The 12812-nt window shown below is 47.3% G+C and overlaps 2 protein-coding genes across 2 annotated transcripts in view; both read right to left on the reverse strand.

Moving 5' to 3' along the window:
- Positions 1 to 1680, reverse strand: part of THOC5 (THO complex subunit 5) — a 29814-nt gene extending 28134 nt beyond the window's left edge. Inside the window, 1 exon segment of the mRNA XM_020996362.2 lies at positions 1500 to 1680. The gene's annotated coding sequence lies outside the window, so the exon portion shown is untranslated.
- A 3723-nt stretch (positions 1681 to 5403) lies between these two features.
- NIPSNAP1 (nipsnap homolog 1) overlaps positions 5404 to 12812 on the reverse strand; it is a 41539-nt gene continuing 34130 nt past the window's right edge. Inside the window, exons 9-11 of the mRNA XM_020996669.2 lie at positions 11493 to 11587; positions 8840 to 8923; positions 5404 to 6795 (exon numbers count right to left, since the gene is read on the reverse strand). Of these exons, the coding sequence (XP_020852328.1) occupies positions 6731 to 6795; positions 8840 to 8923; positions 11493 to 11587 (244 nt within the window). The 3' untranslated portion in view covers positions 5404 to 6730. The remainder of the gene's footprint in view (positions 6796 to 8839; positions 8924 to 11492; positions 11588 to 12812) is intronic.

Genomic DNA, 12812 nt, shown 5'->3' on the forward strand with positions numbered 1-12812 from the left:
CCTACTCCCCACAAGGCATCACCTTCATCTCCATCTTCTACGATGCCTGGCCTCATGTGCCGTCTCATAAGAGAAGCAGTCCCTGATCCCTTTGAACTGTGCCCACTCTCTCCTCCACCTCCAATGACCACGCCTGTGCTTGTCTACATGGTGTGTCTCTCCAAAGGCATGTGAGCCTCTTGAAAGCAAAGCCTTCTCTGTCTGTCTCGCTCAGCAGAGAGCCTGGCCACTGAACAAACGCTCCCTGGCCTGGCCTGGGAAGTCTTGGGCTGCCGCTCATCAAGGGCTCGGGTCTTCACCCACCACAGGGAGATCAGTCAAGCAGATCAGTCTGGGGGGGGTCAGGAGCTCAGGCGGGCAAGGGAGGAGGGTCTCTGCTCTCAAACATTTATTAAATTCTGGCCGGGGGGCAGGAAAGCGACTACTGAATTTGGAGCCTGTGTGACCTTGGGCAAGTCATCCAACCTCTCTAAGTCTGAGTTTTCTCATGTGTGAAATGACAGGGTTACGCTAGAGAGGCTCCAAGGTCCACTCCTGCTCTACAGCTAATCCCAAGTGTCAAATGCTGTTAGATACTAGAGGTCACAAAAAGGAAGACTGGGTCCGTTAAGAGTCCTTGTGCCAGGCTCAGAGAGGAGAAAGACAACAGCTGAGATGGCTCCTGTCTACACAGCACAGTGAAAGAGAACACAGAACCAGTTTTAAAACCGGACGGGACCTTGTAGATCACTTAGTCCTCTCTCCACCCCCTCCTTTTTATAGGGAGAAATTAAGGCTGAGGGAATAGAATGTCCCCTACCTAAAGTTGACTACAGTGTGAGAAACAGTGGGTATGTGTGAAACGGGTATAAAGTGAAAGCAAGCAGCTGTGTGGAACTGGGAGCACACTAAAAGCTTGGGTCATCTGTGAACAGCTTGCCATAAGATGCCCTGTTCCAGGCTCAGCAGGGGACACAAGTACTGGATCTGGAGGGGGGGGGGTGAGTTGGTGGAGTGGGGGCAGTATGGATGAGGGGCCTCGCGGAAGGGAGGGAGATGGGGGAAAGGCACAGGGAGAGGGAGGAGGTGGGGGGTCAGAGCAGGGGGGCCCAGGAGTCGGGGAAGAGCTCAGCAGGAAAGTTGGGGGTCCTGGAGAGAGGCTCAGAGGGAAGGACCCAGAGTTGGGGAGGGCCTGAGCAGGAGAAAGGAGGCAGGGGGAGGGGCTCATTCGGGAGCGTGGCGGTCCTGGGGAGGGGGAGTCAGAGGATGGCGACCCCGAGAGAGGGACTGAGCTAGAGAGAAGGGTTCAGTTGAAAAGTTGGGGGTGCTGAAGAGAGGCACATTTGGGGGAGGCGCCAAGTTGGAGGGAGAAAGCGGTAATGGGAGGAGCTCAGTCGGAAGGGGGGGGTCCTGGGAGAGGCTCGGTCGGAGGACCATGGGGGTGGGGGAGGGGCACGGCGGGGGGCCCAGCGCGAGGCGCCCGCGGGGGAGGGGCTCAGCCCACAGGGGGACGCACGTACCTGAGGGCCGGCCCGGGGCTCGGGCTGGCGCTCGGAGAGACCGCTGGGGCTCCCGTGGTCGTCCGTGGGGCAGATGGAAGCAGGACCTCGACGCCCACGGGCCCGGAGGGGAACACAGGGGAGGAAGCAGCGCCGCCGCCACCGCAGACCAAACGAGAGCCAGCGAGCCTTCCGCTTCCGGTGGCCAGAGAGCCCAAGCCACGCCCACCCGAGCACCACAGAGAAGAGGCGGGAGAAGCGGCGCGCGCCGGGACTCTCTGCTACCCCCTAGTGGCCCCAGGAGCTCAGCTCAGCACTCTGAGCGCCTCTTTTCTAGTCTGGCACCTGGTTAAGCTCCCCTCCCTGGCGAGCAGCAGAATGGCCTAGCGGAGAGAACGCGAGTCTCTTTAACCCCGGTTCAAACCCCACCTCTGCCACCTGCTTTGCCGTGTGGGTAGGAGCAAGTCACTTAACCTCAGTTAAGCAGAGCAGATGTGGACAGCATAGGTAGAAATAAGAGGCCCAGGCAATGATAATACGATAACGTTTATTGATCGACCGCAGGTAGAGGAGGTACGTGTAGATGGAGCTGTGCCTTGAAAGAAAATAGGGATTCTGAGAGGTGGAAGGTATTTTGTCTCACTTCCATCCCTGAGAATCCCTGATTTCCGGCAAGGCATTCTTCAATCAATTTTTATTGGACAGCCCTATTATCTCAATAGTGAAGGGAATTTCCATCGAGGGACTTCCTCGAGCAGTGCAGATCAACGCCTTGTCTGCAATTTATAGTCTCAGAGGCTTCTCATTTCTGAGTCTTAAGAGACTTGTCTGGGATTCTGAGAAGTCAGTCAAACCCACTCATTTGACAGATAAAGAACCCAAGGGCCTCAGAGGTCAAGTGACTTGATAAGAGCTACAGAGTTAGGAAGTGATAGAACTGGGGTTTAAACCCAGGTGCTTTGATGTGAAATCCAGCGCTCTCCAATTTTACTTTGCATACAATTTTCCATCACTGTCAGAACCGGCCTTCTCCACTTCCCTTCTGTTCTCTTTCATATATTTTCGAAACAATGTTTCACTAGTCTTCTTTGTTGGTTACTGCTCATTTCCTCTATCTCATCTGCCCAATTAGCACTTTATTGAAACATACTTTCCTGAAATGTAACAATCCTCAGAGGTAGGTGTTATTATAATCCCTATTTTACAGAGATGGCAACTGAGGCAGATATGGATTAAGTGATTTGCTGTGGGTCACACAATTAGTAAGCAGCTGAAGCTGGATTTGAACTCAGGTCTCCCAACTCCAGATCAGCTCTATATACAGCACCATGCAGTTGCCTCACAAAAGGAAAAACCTTGTAACAAGCAGTCAAGCAAAACAAATTCATACCACGACCACATACAAATATATCTTCTATATCTCTACCTATATCTCTTGCTGCAGTTTGAGTGTCCATCACCCCTTTGTCAGGGGGAGGTTACCGTGCTTCCTCATGGGTCCACTGGAGACACGGTTGGCCATCGTTTCCCTCAGAGTTCTTAGGTCTTTCTGAATCATTTTTCATTTCAATGTTGTTATCAATATATGCTTTGTTTTTGCTCAGTTCACTATGCATCGGCTCCTACTTCTCTAACATCTCTTTCATCATTTCTTAAGAGCACAATCATATTTGATTACGTTCATGGGCCACTATTTGTTCAGACATTCTCCTGATTGATGAACACTCCTTAAGTTTCTTTTCTTCTCCCTCTCAGGAGTCAGAAGTTTGTTTCACTGGTGACTATAAGCTCACGGGTATTATCTCCCTTCTTAACCCCCTCCCTCACACTCTTTCCTTCTTTCTTTATTGTTTGATTTGCTTCTATACCAAACCAGGGGTGTGTTCAACCCTCTTTTGTCTGATTCTCGTAAGAGCTTCACTTGATGTTTTCCCTACCCTTTTCTCTATGTTTGAAAATACTTGTTTTCTCATCCATCCTGATTCTGGGAAGTGAGTTCTATCCCCTTTTCCCTTTATTCTATGCAAGTATGTTCTTTTCATTCTCCCTTACTTTTCCGCTCTAAGAACAGTCAAAACAGAACCAACCAACCCTAAGTTCCTCTGTTTTTCTTATTCAACTCCTTCAATGCCCCTTGAAGACAATGCAATTCTGAAGGGGGACTTCTTTGTTCTCTTCCATTAATATGTCAGTATTCAATAAGGTCCCATTAATTGCTCCAATACATGTTGCAGGATAAGTTATTCTTGGTTGTAAACCAGGATCTCTTGCCTTCTGGAGAGTGAATTCCATACTCTTCTCTGGTTTTTAACAGACGCTGCCAATTCTTGTATGATCCCGATTTTGGTTCTTTGGTGCTTAAATTGCCTCTTTCTGAATGCCTGAAGTGTTCTCTTTGATGCAGGAGCTCTCAATTTGGGCTATGATATCACTAGCACTCTTCTTTGGGGGTTCCTTTCAAGAGGTGATCAGTGGATTTTTTCCATCTTCATCTTGTCCTCTGGTTCTAATAGCTGAGCAGTCTTCATTTGTGATTTCTTGAAATACAATGTTTGCCTTGATCTTTATTGAAACTGGGGTAAATTTCAGGTTTTTGCAGGAGCGAATAGGTCGGTGTGTGAGTGCTACAGGTTTCTCTGCTTCTCTTCAGGCTGCCAGCCTGGATCCCTGACCTCTGTCTCCTCACCACCTTCCTACGTCTCCTTCCCTCTCACTCTGGGGCTTATTTTCAACAGCAATTGTACTCACTGGACCAAATTTTCTGTTCACTATTGCTAATTTAAAAGTCAAACGAGTTGGTCCTTTTAAGCAGAATTTAACTATAAAGTAATAGAATTGATTTCCACAAAATCTGGTCATACTTCTCTCAGTAAAAACAAAACAAAAACCCTCTCAAATGCAGCTATGATGTCATCAAGTCAAGGTGACTTATGTGCACATCCTTCCATAGGTGAATAAGAGCTAATCTTCATACAATATTTTCAGGTCTGTAAAACACTTTACATGTCATTTCATTTGATCCTTACAACAACATTGTGAAGTAGGTGCTATTATTATCCTCATTTTACAGACAAGGAAACTGAGGCACTGGGGATGGTGGTGAAATGACTTGCCCAAAGTCACACAGCTAATGTCAGAGGCAGGCTTAGAATTCAGGTCTTCCTGACTCCAGGTACTGCCTCTATCCCCTTTACCACCTAATTGCTTCTATATTTAAGTTAAAATACCCCTCTACAACTAGGAAAAGCTGAAGGAAAGAGGGGGTCTTTGCAGTGAAGCCCGTTTACGTTTGATACCAGGGCAGATTTCCTGATAATGAGAGTTAGCCTAACGTGGAATGAACTACCTGGCGAGGTGGTCAGTTTCTCTTCCTTGGGAGGTCTTCCAGCAGATGTCAGACAACCCGTCAGGCATGTTATAATGTGGATTCCTTCTCTAGTATTGGCTGGGCCAGATGGCTGCTGAAGTCCTTCCAACTCTCAAACTGTGATGCCCAACACATGGTCATCCAGCCCTTACTGGAAGACACCCTGGCCCTGAGACTTTAATTATAAGGAGGAAGTTTTGCCTGACATAATGCCTGATCTGCTCCCTCCTCCCCTCCTGCTCCTGGTTCCGCCCTCTAGGCCCAAGAAGAGCAAGGCGATCCATCCAGGTGATAGACCTTCAGAAAGAGCTCCCAAGCCTTCCCTTCCCCAGACTCTAGATCCTTCAGGAAAAATGGGCTAATCCACATGATTTTCCCATGTGTCCTCTGCCCAGGTGTCTCACTGAAAAACTCCAACCCCATCTGTCTCCTTTTGTTCCAACCTCATTGTCCGAGTGCTTCTCAGTTCCTCCCCTTCACCAGTTCCAATCTCTCCTATCTCTGGAATCTCGGGGCAGCTGGGAGAGATTCCTGGCAAGTGAAGAAGAGCAAACACCATTTCTATTAAATATTTAATTAGGTCAGTCAGTGACTTTCAGTACAGGCCACCCTGGAGGGAGATGGGTGTAAGCCTCCTGTCATAATTTGTGGGGTACAGGGCCCTGAAGAGGCCCAACCCTGCTCCTCCCAGGTATTGCAATGATCCCCACATGGCCGCAGATAGTCAAGGCAGGAAGGACTGAAGAGAAATATAGGAGGGAGGAGAGAGGAGCATGATAGCCAAAGCCCCCATTCCAGATATGGGGTGGGGGGAGGGGAGAGAAAAGGCCAGAGCTCTAGAAAAAAGAAACCTACTGGGAGAGCTCCCCTTCTGCCTTGTATGTAGACGCAGTATTATTTAGAAGCCTAACCCAGAGACCCCACAAAAACAGGAACAGCACAAATACAAGACTGTCCTTCCATCGGGCCCCTGGCCTCAGGCAGCGAGCTCTTTCTACAGCCCCCCATCTTCCTAGAAATCAGGCTCAAAAGCCCCCATCCCAACGGCCTTGACCTTGCTGGCCCTCTCACTGGTTCAGGATCATATATTAAGAGCCTGGATTAAGCAGTGAAGAGAGGGACTTGGCTCCTGTGCATCAGGGAAGCCAGTAGCTGAGGTAGGCACGGTCCCAGCTCTTGCCTCTAAGCTCTAACCACAGGACTACACCACCTCTTCCATAAATATGACTGCATCTGTGACGTTCACATGGAAGAAGGGCAGGTCTAGGCAGCTGGATCTGAGGGGCCTTGGGAAAAGGAAATCAGAAGCCAAGATCTGCTCCTACTTCCTCAGGGGAATGAGAGACTGGGAGAACAAGGAGAACTGTAAGAATGATAGCTGGCTTGAAGGTTTGCAAAGCCATTTACACACATTATCTTGTTTGCTCCTCACAACGACCCCGTGAGGTAGGTGGTGTTGTGATCCCCATTTTACAGATGAGGAAACTGAGGCCCCGAGAGGTGAAGGGAAATGCCCAGCTCGTTACATAGCTGGTAAGTGTCTTATGCGTGATTTAAACATAGATCTTTCTTGCTGATTCCAAGCCCCAAACTCAATCCACTGATTCACCTAGCTGCCCAAAGCCAAAGGAAGAACAGAAAGGGGCGAAGGTGGATGGGCATTGGAAGCAGCCAGGTCTAAGTCTAATTCAGCTAGCCTCAGCCTGACCTGACTCCCCGAGGAACCCGTCAGACCCCAAAGAAAGAATGAGGCATGAAATCGGAGAAAGTGGGGGGGGGGAAGTGGGGAATGAGGCGGTGGAGGGGTGCGGGGGGAAGGGGAGGAGAGGTGAGGGGCTCTTCTGGCTAACAGCTCCCTCCAGGGATGAGGAAGGAGTCCGCAGGGTCACTGGAGGGGTGAGATCTTCAAGGGAATCATGATACGAGACTCCATGTTCCGTACCAGAGGGACTGTGGAAAAAAAGGAGCAAGGTCACTGGGGCTGTGCAGAGGAGCCCTCGCCCTCATAACTAGGGACTTTTCTATAGTGATTCAAAGCTTGAGAAACCCTTTACATCCACCATCTCATGGGCTACTGCCCCATGAAGTCCAAGATGCCAACGGAGCTCTGATATGGCATTCCCTTCAATGATGCCACTAGCAGCCCATCCCCATCAACTCCTGTCCAGGGCCCCCCATGAGTTCACCCCCAGGGGTCTACCCGACATGCTAGAGGCCTTCCTTCCTTTCTCCTGCCATGCTGTGGGGGCACCCGGGGGACACGCAGGCTGTCCCTGGCTATCCTTGGCTGTTGCTTCATGACCGGCCCTCTCTCCTTTTTCATCATCCACTTCTTAGAGTCTATTCTTTACACAGATTTGTCTCTGTGACCGTCTCCTATGTAATTGCTGTGGTTCATCCAATAGGCCCCCTTTCAGTGACCTGTGATTTTATCAATTTGTGAGCAAACTCCCTCTATCAATACAGATCAGCAACTGGTCCATAGAGAGCTGCCCAGAGTGCGGAGAGGTTCAGTGATCTGCCTGGGGCCATACAGTCAATAAATGATAGAGGCGGCATTTAAAACTAGCTCCTGCCTGACTCCCTCCAGAACACCTCTGTCTCATTACAACACAGTGAGGACCCCAGCTACCATGCCGCACACCTATCCTCTAGGGCAAGCATTAGCAAGCTATCTCCTGTGTGCCAAATCTGACCCACTGCCTGTTTCTGTGTGCTCTGAGAGATAGGAATGGTTTTTACATTAAATGTAAATTATTACACGAACATTTAGCATACATGTGTTAAATTATTACGTGTACATTAAAAGTAAAACCATTTTAAAAATGTAAAAACCACTCTTAGTTCACAGTCCCTACAAAAAGGAGAGGCAGCGGGTCACACTTGGCCTACGGGCCATAGTTTACTGACACCAGCTCTAGACAGATCAGAAAATAGCATGGGCTGGTGGAAAGAGCCCAGAGCCCAGAACTTGGGCTCTTGCCCTGGACTCCTTGTAGGTGTAAGTCTGGGAAAAAACTGCCTTATCTCTCTGAGACTCAGTCCCCTCACTTGTAAAATGAGGATAAGATTTGTATTGCCTCCCTTTCAGAGAAGCTTGTGAAAAAATACTATAAATGATAACTCATCATATAGATATTATCCAAGCTCCCTCCCGTGGGGAGGCCACAGGATGGAGCAGAAATGGAAAGAGGAAAGGGCTGAGAAGCGACCCCTTCTCTCGATGGAGAGGACCATGTAAGTGTCTAGTAAAGGTATCTTACTGAGTGTCTTACATTTGGCAGATTTTTCTGAAATATCTGATGAATGAATGAGGGACATGAGCCTTTTGCTGGGGCCGCCAATAACTGCTATAGGACAGCCCAAAGATGCTAGAGCAGTTATTCTCAAACTCTCTCATCCATGTGTTCAAGCTGAAACCCTACCTAGCCACCTGCTGCTGAGAATCAAGCAAACAAGCAGCAAGCCTTTATTGAGTGCCTACTGTTTGCTAGGGACCCGGCGATGGAAAAACCAAAAATGAAGTAGTCCCTGCTCTCAAAGCACTAACATTCTATCGGGGTGGGTGGGGATGAAAGAGAACACATACACACACACGCACACGAAATGTCATGAATCATAGGCTCATAGACTGAGGGTTAGAAGGGGCCTTAGAGACTATCTAGGCCAAATCCTTCATTTTACAAATAAGAAACTGAGCGACTCGTTCAAGGTCACACAGCTAGACAAAAGCCTGAATTCAAAGTCAGGTCCTCTCCACTGCACTACATTGCTTCTTACCAGCACTCTCCCTGGCCCCAATAGTATGTAACCCTCTTGAGGACAGGAACAATTTTGTTTTCGTCTTTGTATCTTGAGTACCTAGCACAGTACCTGGGAACTAATAGGCATTTCCTAAATGCTTATTGATCTATTAATAGCAGTCCTGTTTTTGAGGGTGGTGGTGATGAGGTCGGATGCTGAGAAAAGTAGGATGGTCTGCCAAGCACCTTACCTGTGTAATAGACATTCTCGTCCCAGCCCCTCTTCCTCCAGGCGGCATTCCGAGTTTCCTCCCTGGATTGCAGGTCTTTATAGGCTAGAGGAAGAAACATGATGTGTTTGTTAAATTGGGATTTCAGGGCCAGGTGGTACTTATGTCTCTTCTTAAGCTTAGGAACATCTGTACGATTCCCAGAAAGACATCTGCTTTAGGTCCACTTTACTGAGGAGCTAAGACCCACAGGCTCAGCATCTGACACACAGTGCTTAATAATTGTTTACTGTCATAACCTATATTAGATTGCTTGCTGTCTTGGGGAGGGGGGAGGGAGGGAGAAAAATTGGGAACTCAAAATCTTACAAAACTGAATGTTGAAAACTACCTTTATATGTAATCGGGAAAAAATAAAATATAATTAGGTGCAAAAAAATATTAATGTCTCTTCACCCCATGGAAGGCACAAGGCCCAAGCTTCCAGGACATGTCTGGCTGGTCCTGGGGATTTTGGTGAATGAGAGAAAACACTCCTTAGTTGAAGGAAAGAAGACTTGGGGGGCAGGGGAGGGCAGAGATAAGGAATGATAGCTGAGGCTATCGCATGGAAGAGGGATCAGCCTTGTTCAGGTTCCGTAGCCAGAAGGGGAACCCTTCTTTAGGCCTGATGTCAGGAGTCACTCCCTCCTCCACCCTCTGCCCAGTGAAAGCTCTCCCAAAATGGAAGGGGCTGACTAGAGAGGCAGTACGCACTGCTTCCTTGGAGGTCACCAAGCAGAGGTTGGGTATGTTATGGTTCGACGTCCTTTGGTGTATGGATTGGGGGATGAGGCAGGGCGCTTGAGGTTCCTTCCATTTCTTAGATTCAGTGATTCCTACCCAGAGGAGTCAGCTTTTGTCTTTACCAAGCATGGAATATCAATAAATCCAAACGAAAAGAAGTCCTGCAGTCACCGCTGGAGTGGGACGAAATACCGGCCTGAACATACCAAGGGCCGACCTAGTGTGCCCACCGGTGTCTGTGATGGGCTAATGGCCGCCTTTATCCCTATTGATATTAGATCACCAAATCTAAGTCTATGTGTAAGGCATCTAACAAGGATGATGGCATCATGGGAAGTGTGTGGATGTTGGAATCCACGGAACAAGGGTCAAAATCCAGGGTCTGCCACTGGCTTTAGGAAGAGTCCCATAACCTCTCAGTTTCGACGTCTGTGAAACTGAAATTAAAATATGTTGAATTCCTGAATTGTCACAAGACCAAAAGGGAATATTTATGATGATGTAATCATAGAAATGGGAGTTGCTATTGTGGGTTTGAGGGGTTTGTTCGATTATAACATTCTTAATGGAGGAAGGTAAGTCTGGTCATGGAATTTCTGAGTTGGAAGGGATCTCAAAAGGAATCCAGTCCCAACTGAATAAAAATCTTCAACAACATCTCTGACAAATGCTCCATTTTCCAGCCTCTGCTTAAAAATCTTCAAAAAGGAGTTGCCAGCCTGCCACCTCTGGAAGCCGCTCATCCTACCTTGGGGCAGCTGTCACAGGGATTGGGGTTTTCTGACATCCAGCTAAATCTCTGTATCTTACGTTGCTCCTGGTTCAGCCCTCTAGGGCCAAGCAGAACAAGGCTAATCCCTCTTCCACATGACAGCCCATTGCAAATACTTGAAGACAGCTTCATGTATAATCCTCCTTTTTCTGTTCTACTTTTTATATGTAAATACAAAGGCTCATTTTATAGGGGTTGGTTAAGTTCAGGGACAAAGAAAGAAGACAGACATCAAATCCCCGCTAAGCCTGATCTTTTCTAGGGTAAACATGCCCTGTTCTTTCTCTGTCTTTTTAATTCTAAATTTATACAGATCACTCTGGTTTTCCATCACCTTCATTTCAGAATCTATCCCTACCCAGCCACCCGTCACTATGAACAAGGGAGAAAAAAAGGAAGAAATAAATGCAGGTACACACACACACATCGAAGTCTGACAGTATATTCAATAATCCACACCTGCAGTTCTTTTCATCAATTCTCATATGGTCTGTATTCTCACCCTCTTAGCCCTCCTCCCTCACGTTCTTCCTAAAATGTGACATAGGACTCCAGATACGGTCTGAGGAGGGAAGAACAAGGTGGGACTCACATGTCCCTTGCTCTAGAACATAAAGGAGTCTGTGGATGAATTTCAGGGGGGTCTGTGAAATTGACTGGAAAACAATAATCTCTGTTTTGACTCATCTCGAACCAAAATTTAGTTATTTCTTTCAACCACTTACAAACATTCTGAGGAGGGGTCCGTAGGCTTCACTGGATGGTCAAAGGGGGTGAGAGGGTCCGTGATACAAAAAAAGATCTAGAACCCCTGTTCTAAAATGTGTTGCCTAGATGTGGACTGATATTTTTTCACTTATTTACTTACAGTATCCAGTATGGCTTACATCCACATACATTAGAGGACATTTCAGGCCCTAGTCTACCATCTACTGGGCCACAGGAAGGAAACTCTATTTCTCTTTTTTAAGTTCCCAAGATTTCTCTTCCTCTTTTGTCTTAGTCGAGCGAGCCACACTTCAGAAAATAGGGAGTGGGTAATAGATTGCTCTTCCCTAGTTGCTTCTGGCCCACAGCTAGCAATAGAGACAAGAAGTGAGAGAAACACCAACCTACCCCAGAGATGGTGGACCACATAGAGCTCTCCAATCTGGGAGAAGAAGCCACCCACGGCTTCCTGGTTTTCCTGGCGGTACTTGATTGCTCGGGCCCTGGAGGAGAGAACACAAGTTAGGAAGAGGCCGTAGCTCAGCAGCTGACATGGCCTGGAGCCTGGGTACAATACAGTGTGAGCTCATGGTGCTGGGTCAAGGACACCAGTCTCAGAAATAACAGATATGGGTTCCAATATGAAGGTCAACTTTTCCCACCTGTGTCACTGTAGACAAGTCACTTTCAGGTTTCTCCAAGAGAAAATGGAGTTGAGGTCAATTAATTGGCTCACTTCACAAGGTGATGATGGGCCTCAAAAGAGATAAGAGGCAACTATTTGGTGCAGTGGATAGAATGCTGGGCCAACAGTCAGGAAGACCTGACTCCAGACACTTACTAGCTGTCTGACCTTGGGCAAGTCATTTAACTTCTGTCTGCCTCAGTTTCCTCATCTGTAAAACAGATATCATAATAGCATCTACCTCCCAGATAATATCTGCAATACATGTGAGGATAAAAAGAGATATTATTTGCCCAACTCCTTGTAAAACTTAATATTCTATAAATATACAAATAATAATTCATAAATGCTGTCATCATTATTATTGCTATTATGGAGATCACATGCTCGGCAAACCTTATAACCCTATGTGAATGCCAGTGAATATTAACCTTGTTCTCAAGGCTTGGTGAGGGGAAGAGGAGAAATGTGGAGATAGGGAGAATGCTACTGCTGCCTTGGAGACTGACAAGTTAAACCTGTCACCTCTTCCATCTGAGCCCTGATCTGCTAGGGGAGACATAAAAAGGTGACAGGGTGCCAAGGGATTCGGAAGGGATTATAAGAGAAGTCTTAGTGATCACAGCCCACAAATTGGCAAAGATGGGAAGAGACAACGTCGGAGGGGTCATGGAAAGACAGGAATATTTACACACTGTTGGTACAGCTGGGAATTGGTCCAATTCTGGAAAACAAATTGGAATATGCTAAGAAAAGTTATCCGAATGTTCCTATTCTTTGACACAGAGATCATATACCTCATGGAAGTCAATGACCAAAAGAAAGGTTCCATAGATGCCAAAATAATCAGTGATGGACTTTTTTTTCTTTTTTTGAGGTACCAAAGAATAGGAGACAAAGCTGATGCCCATCAACTAGGGAATGAATGGCTAAACTAACTACGGTACATGAATGTGATGGAATAGGATTGTGCTATAAGAAACGATGACTATGAAGGATTCAGAGAAGTACAGGATAACTTCTATGAACCAACGCACAGAGAA

The sequence above is a fragment of the Phascolarctos cinereus genome, unplaced genomic scaffold (genome assembly GCF_003287225.1).
Source record: "Phascolarctos cinereus isolate Bilbo 61053 unplaced genomic scaffold, phaCin_HiC Scaffold_4;HRSCAF=312, whole genome shotgun sequence".
Lineage (NCBI taxonomy): Eukaryota > Metazoa > Chordata > Mammalia > Diprotodontia > Phascolarctidae > Phascolarctos > Phascolarctos cinereus.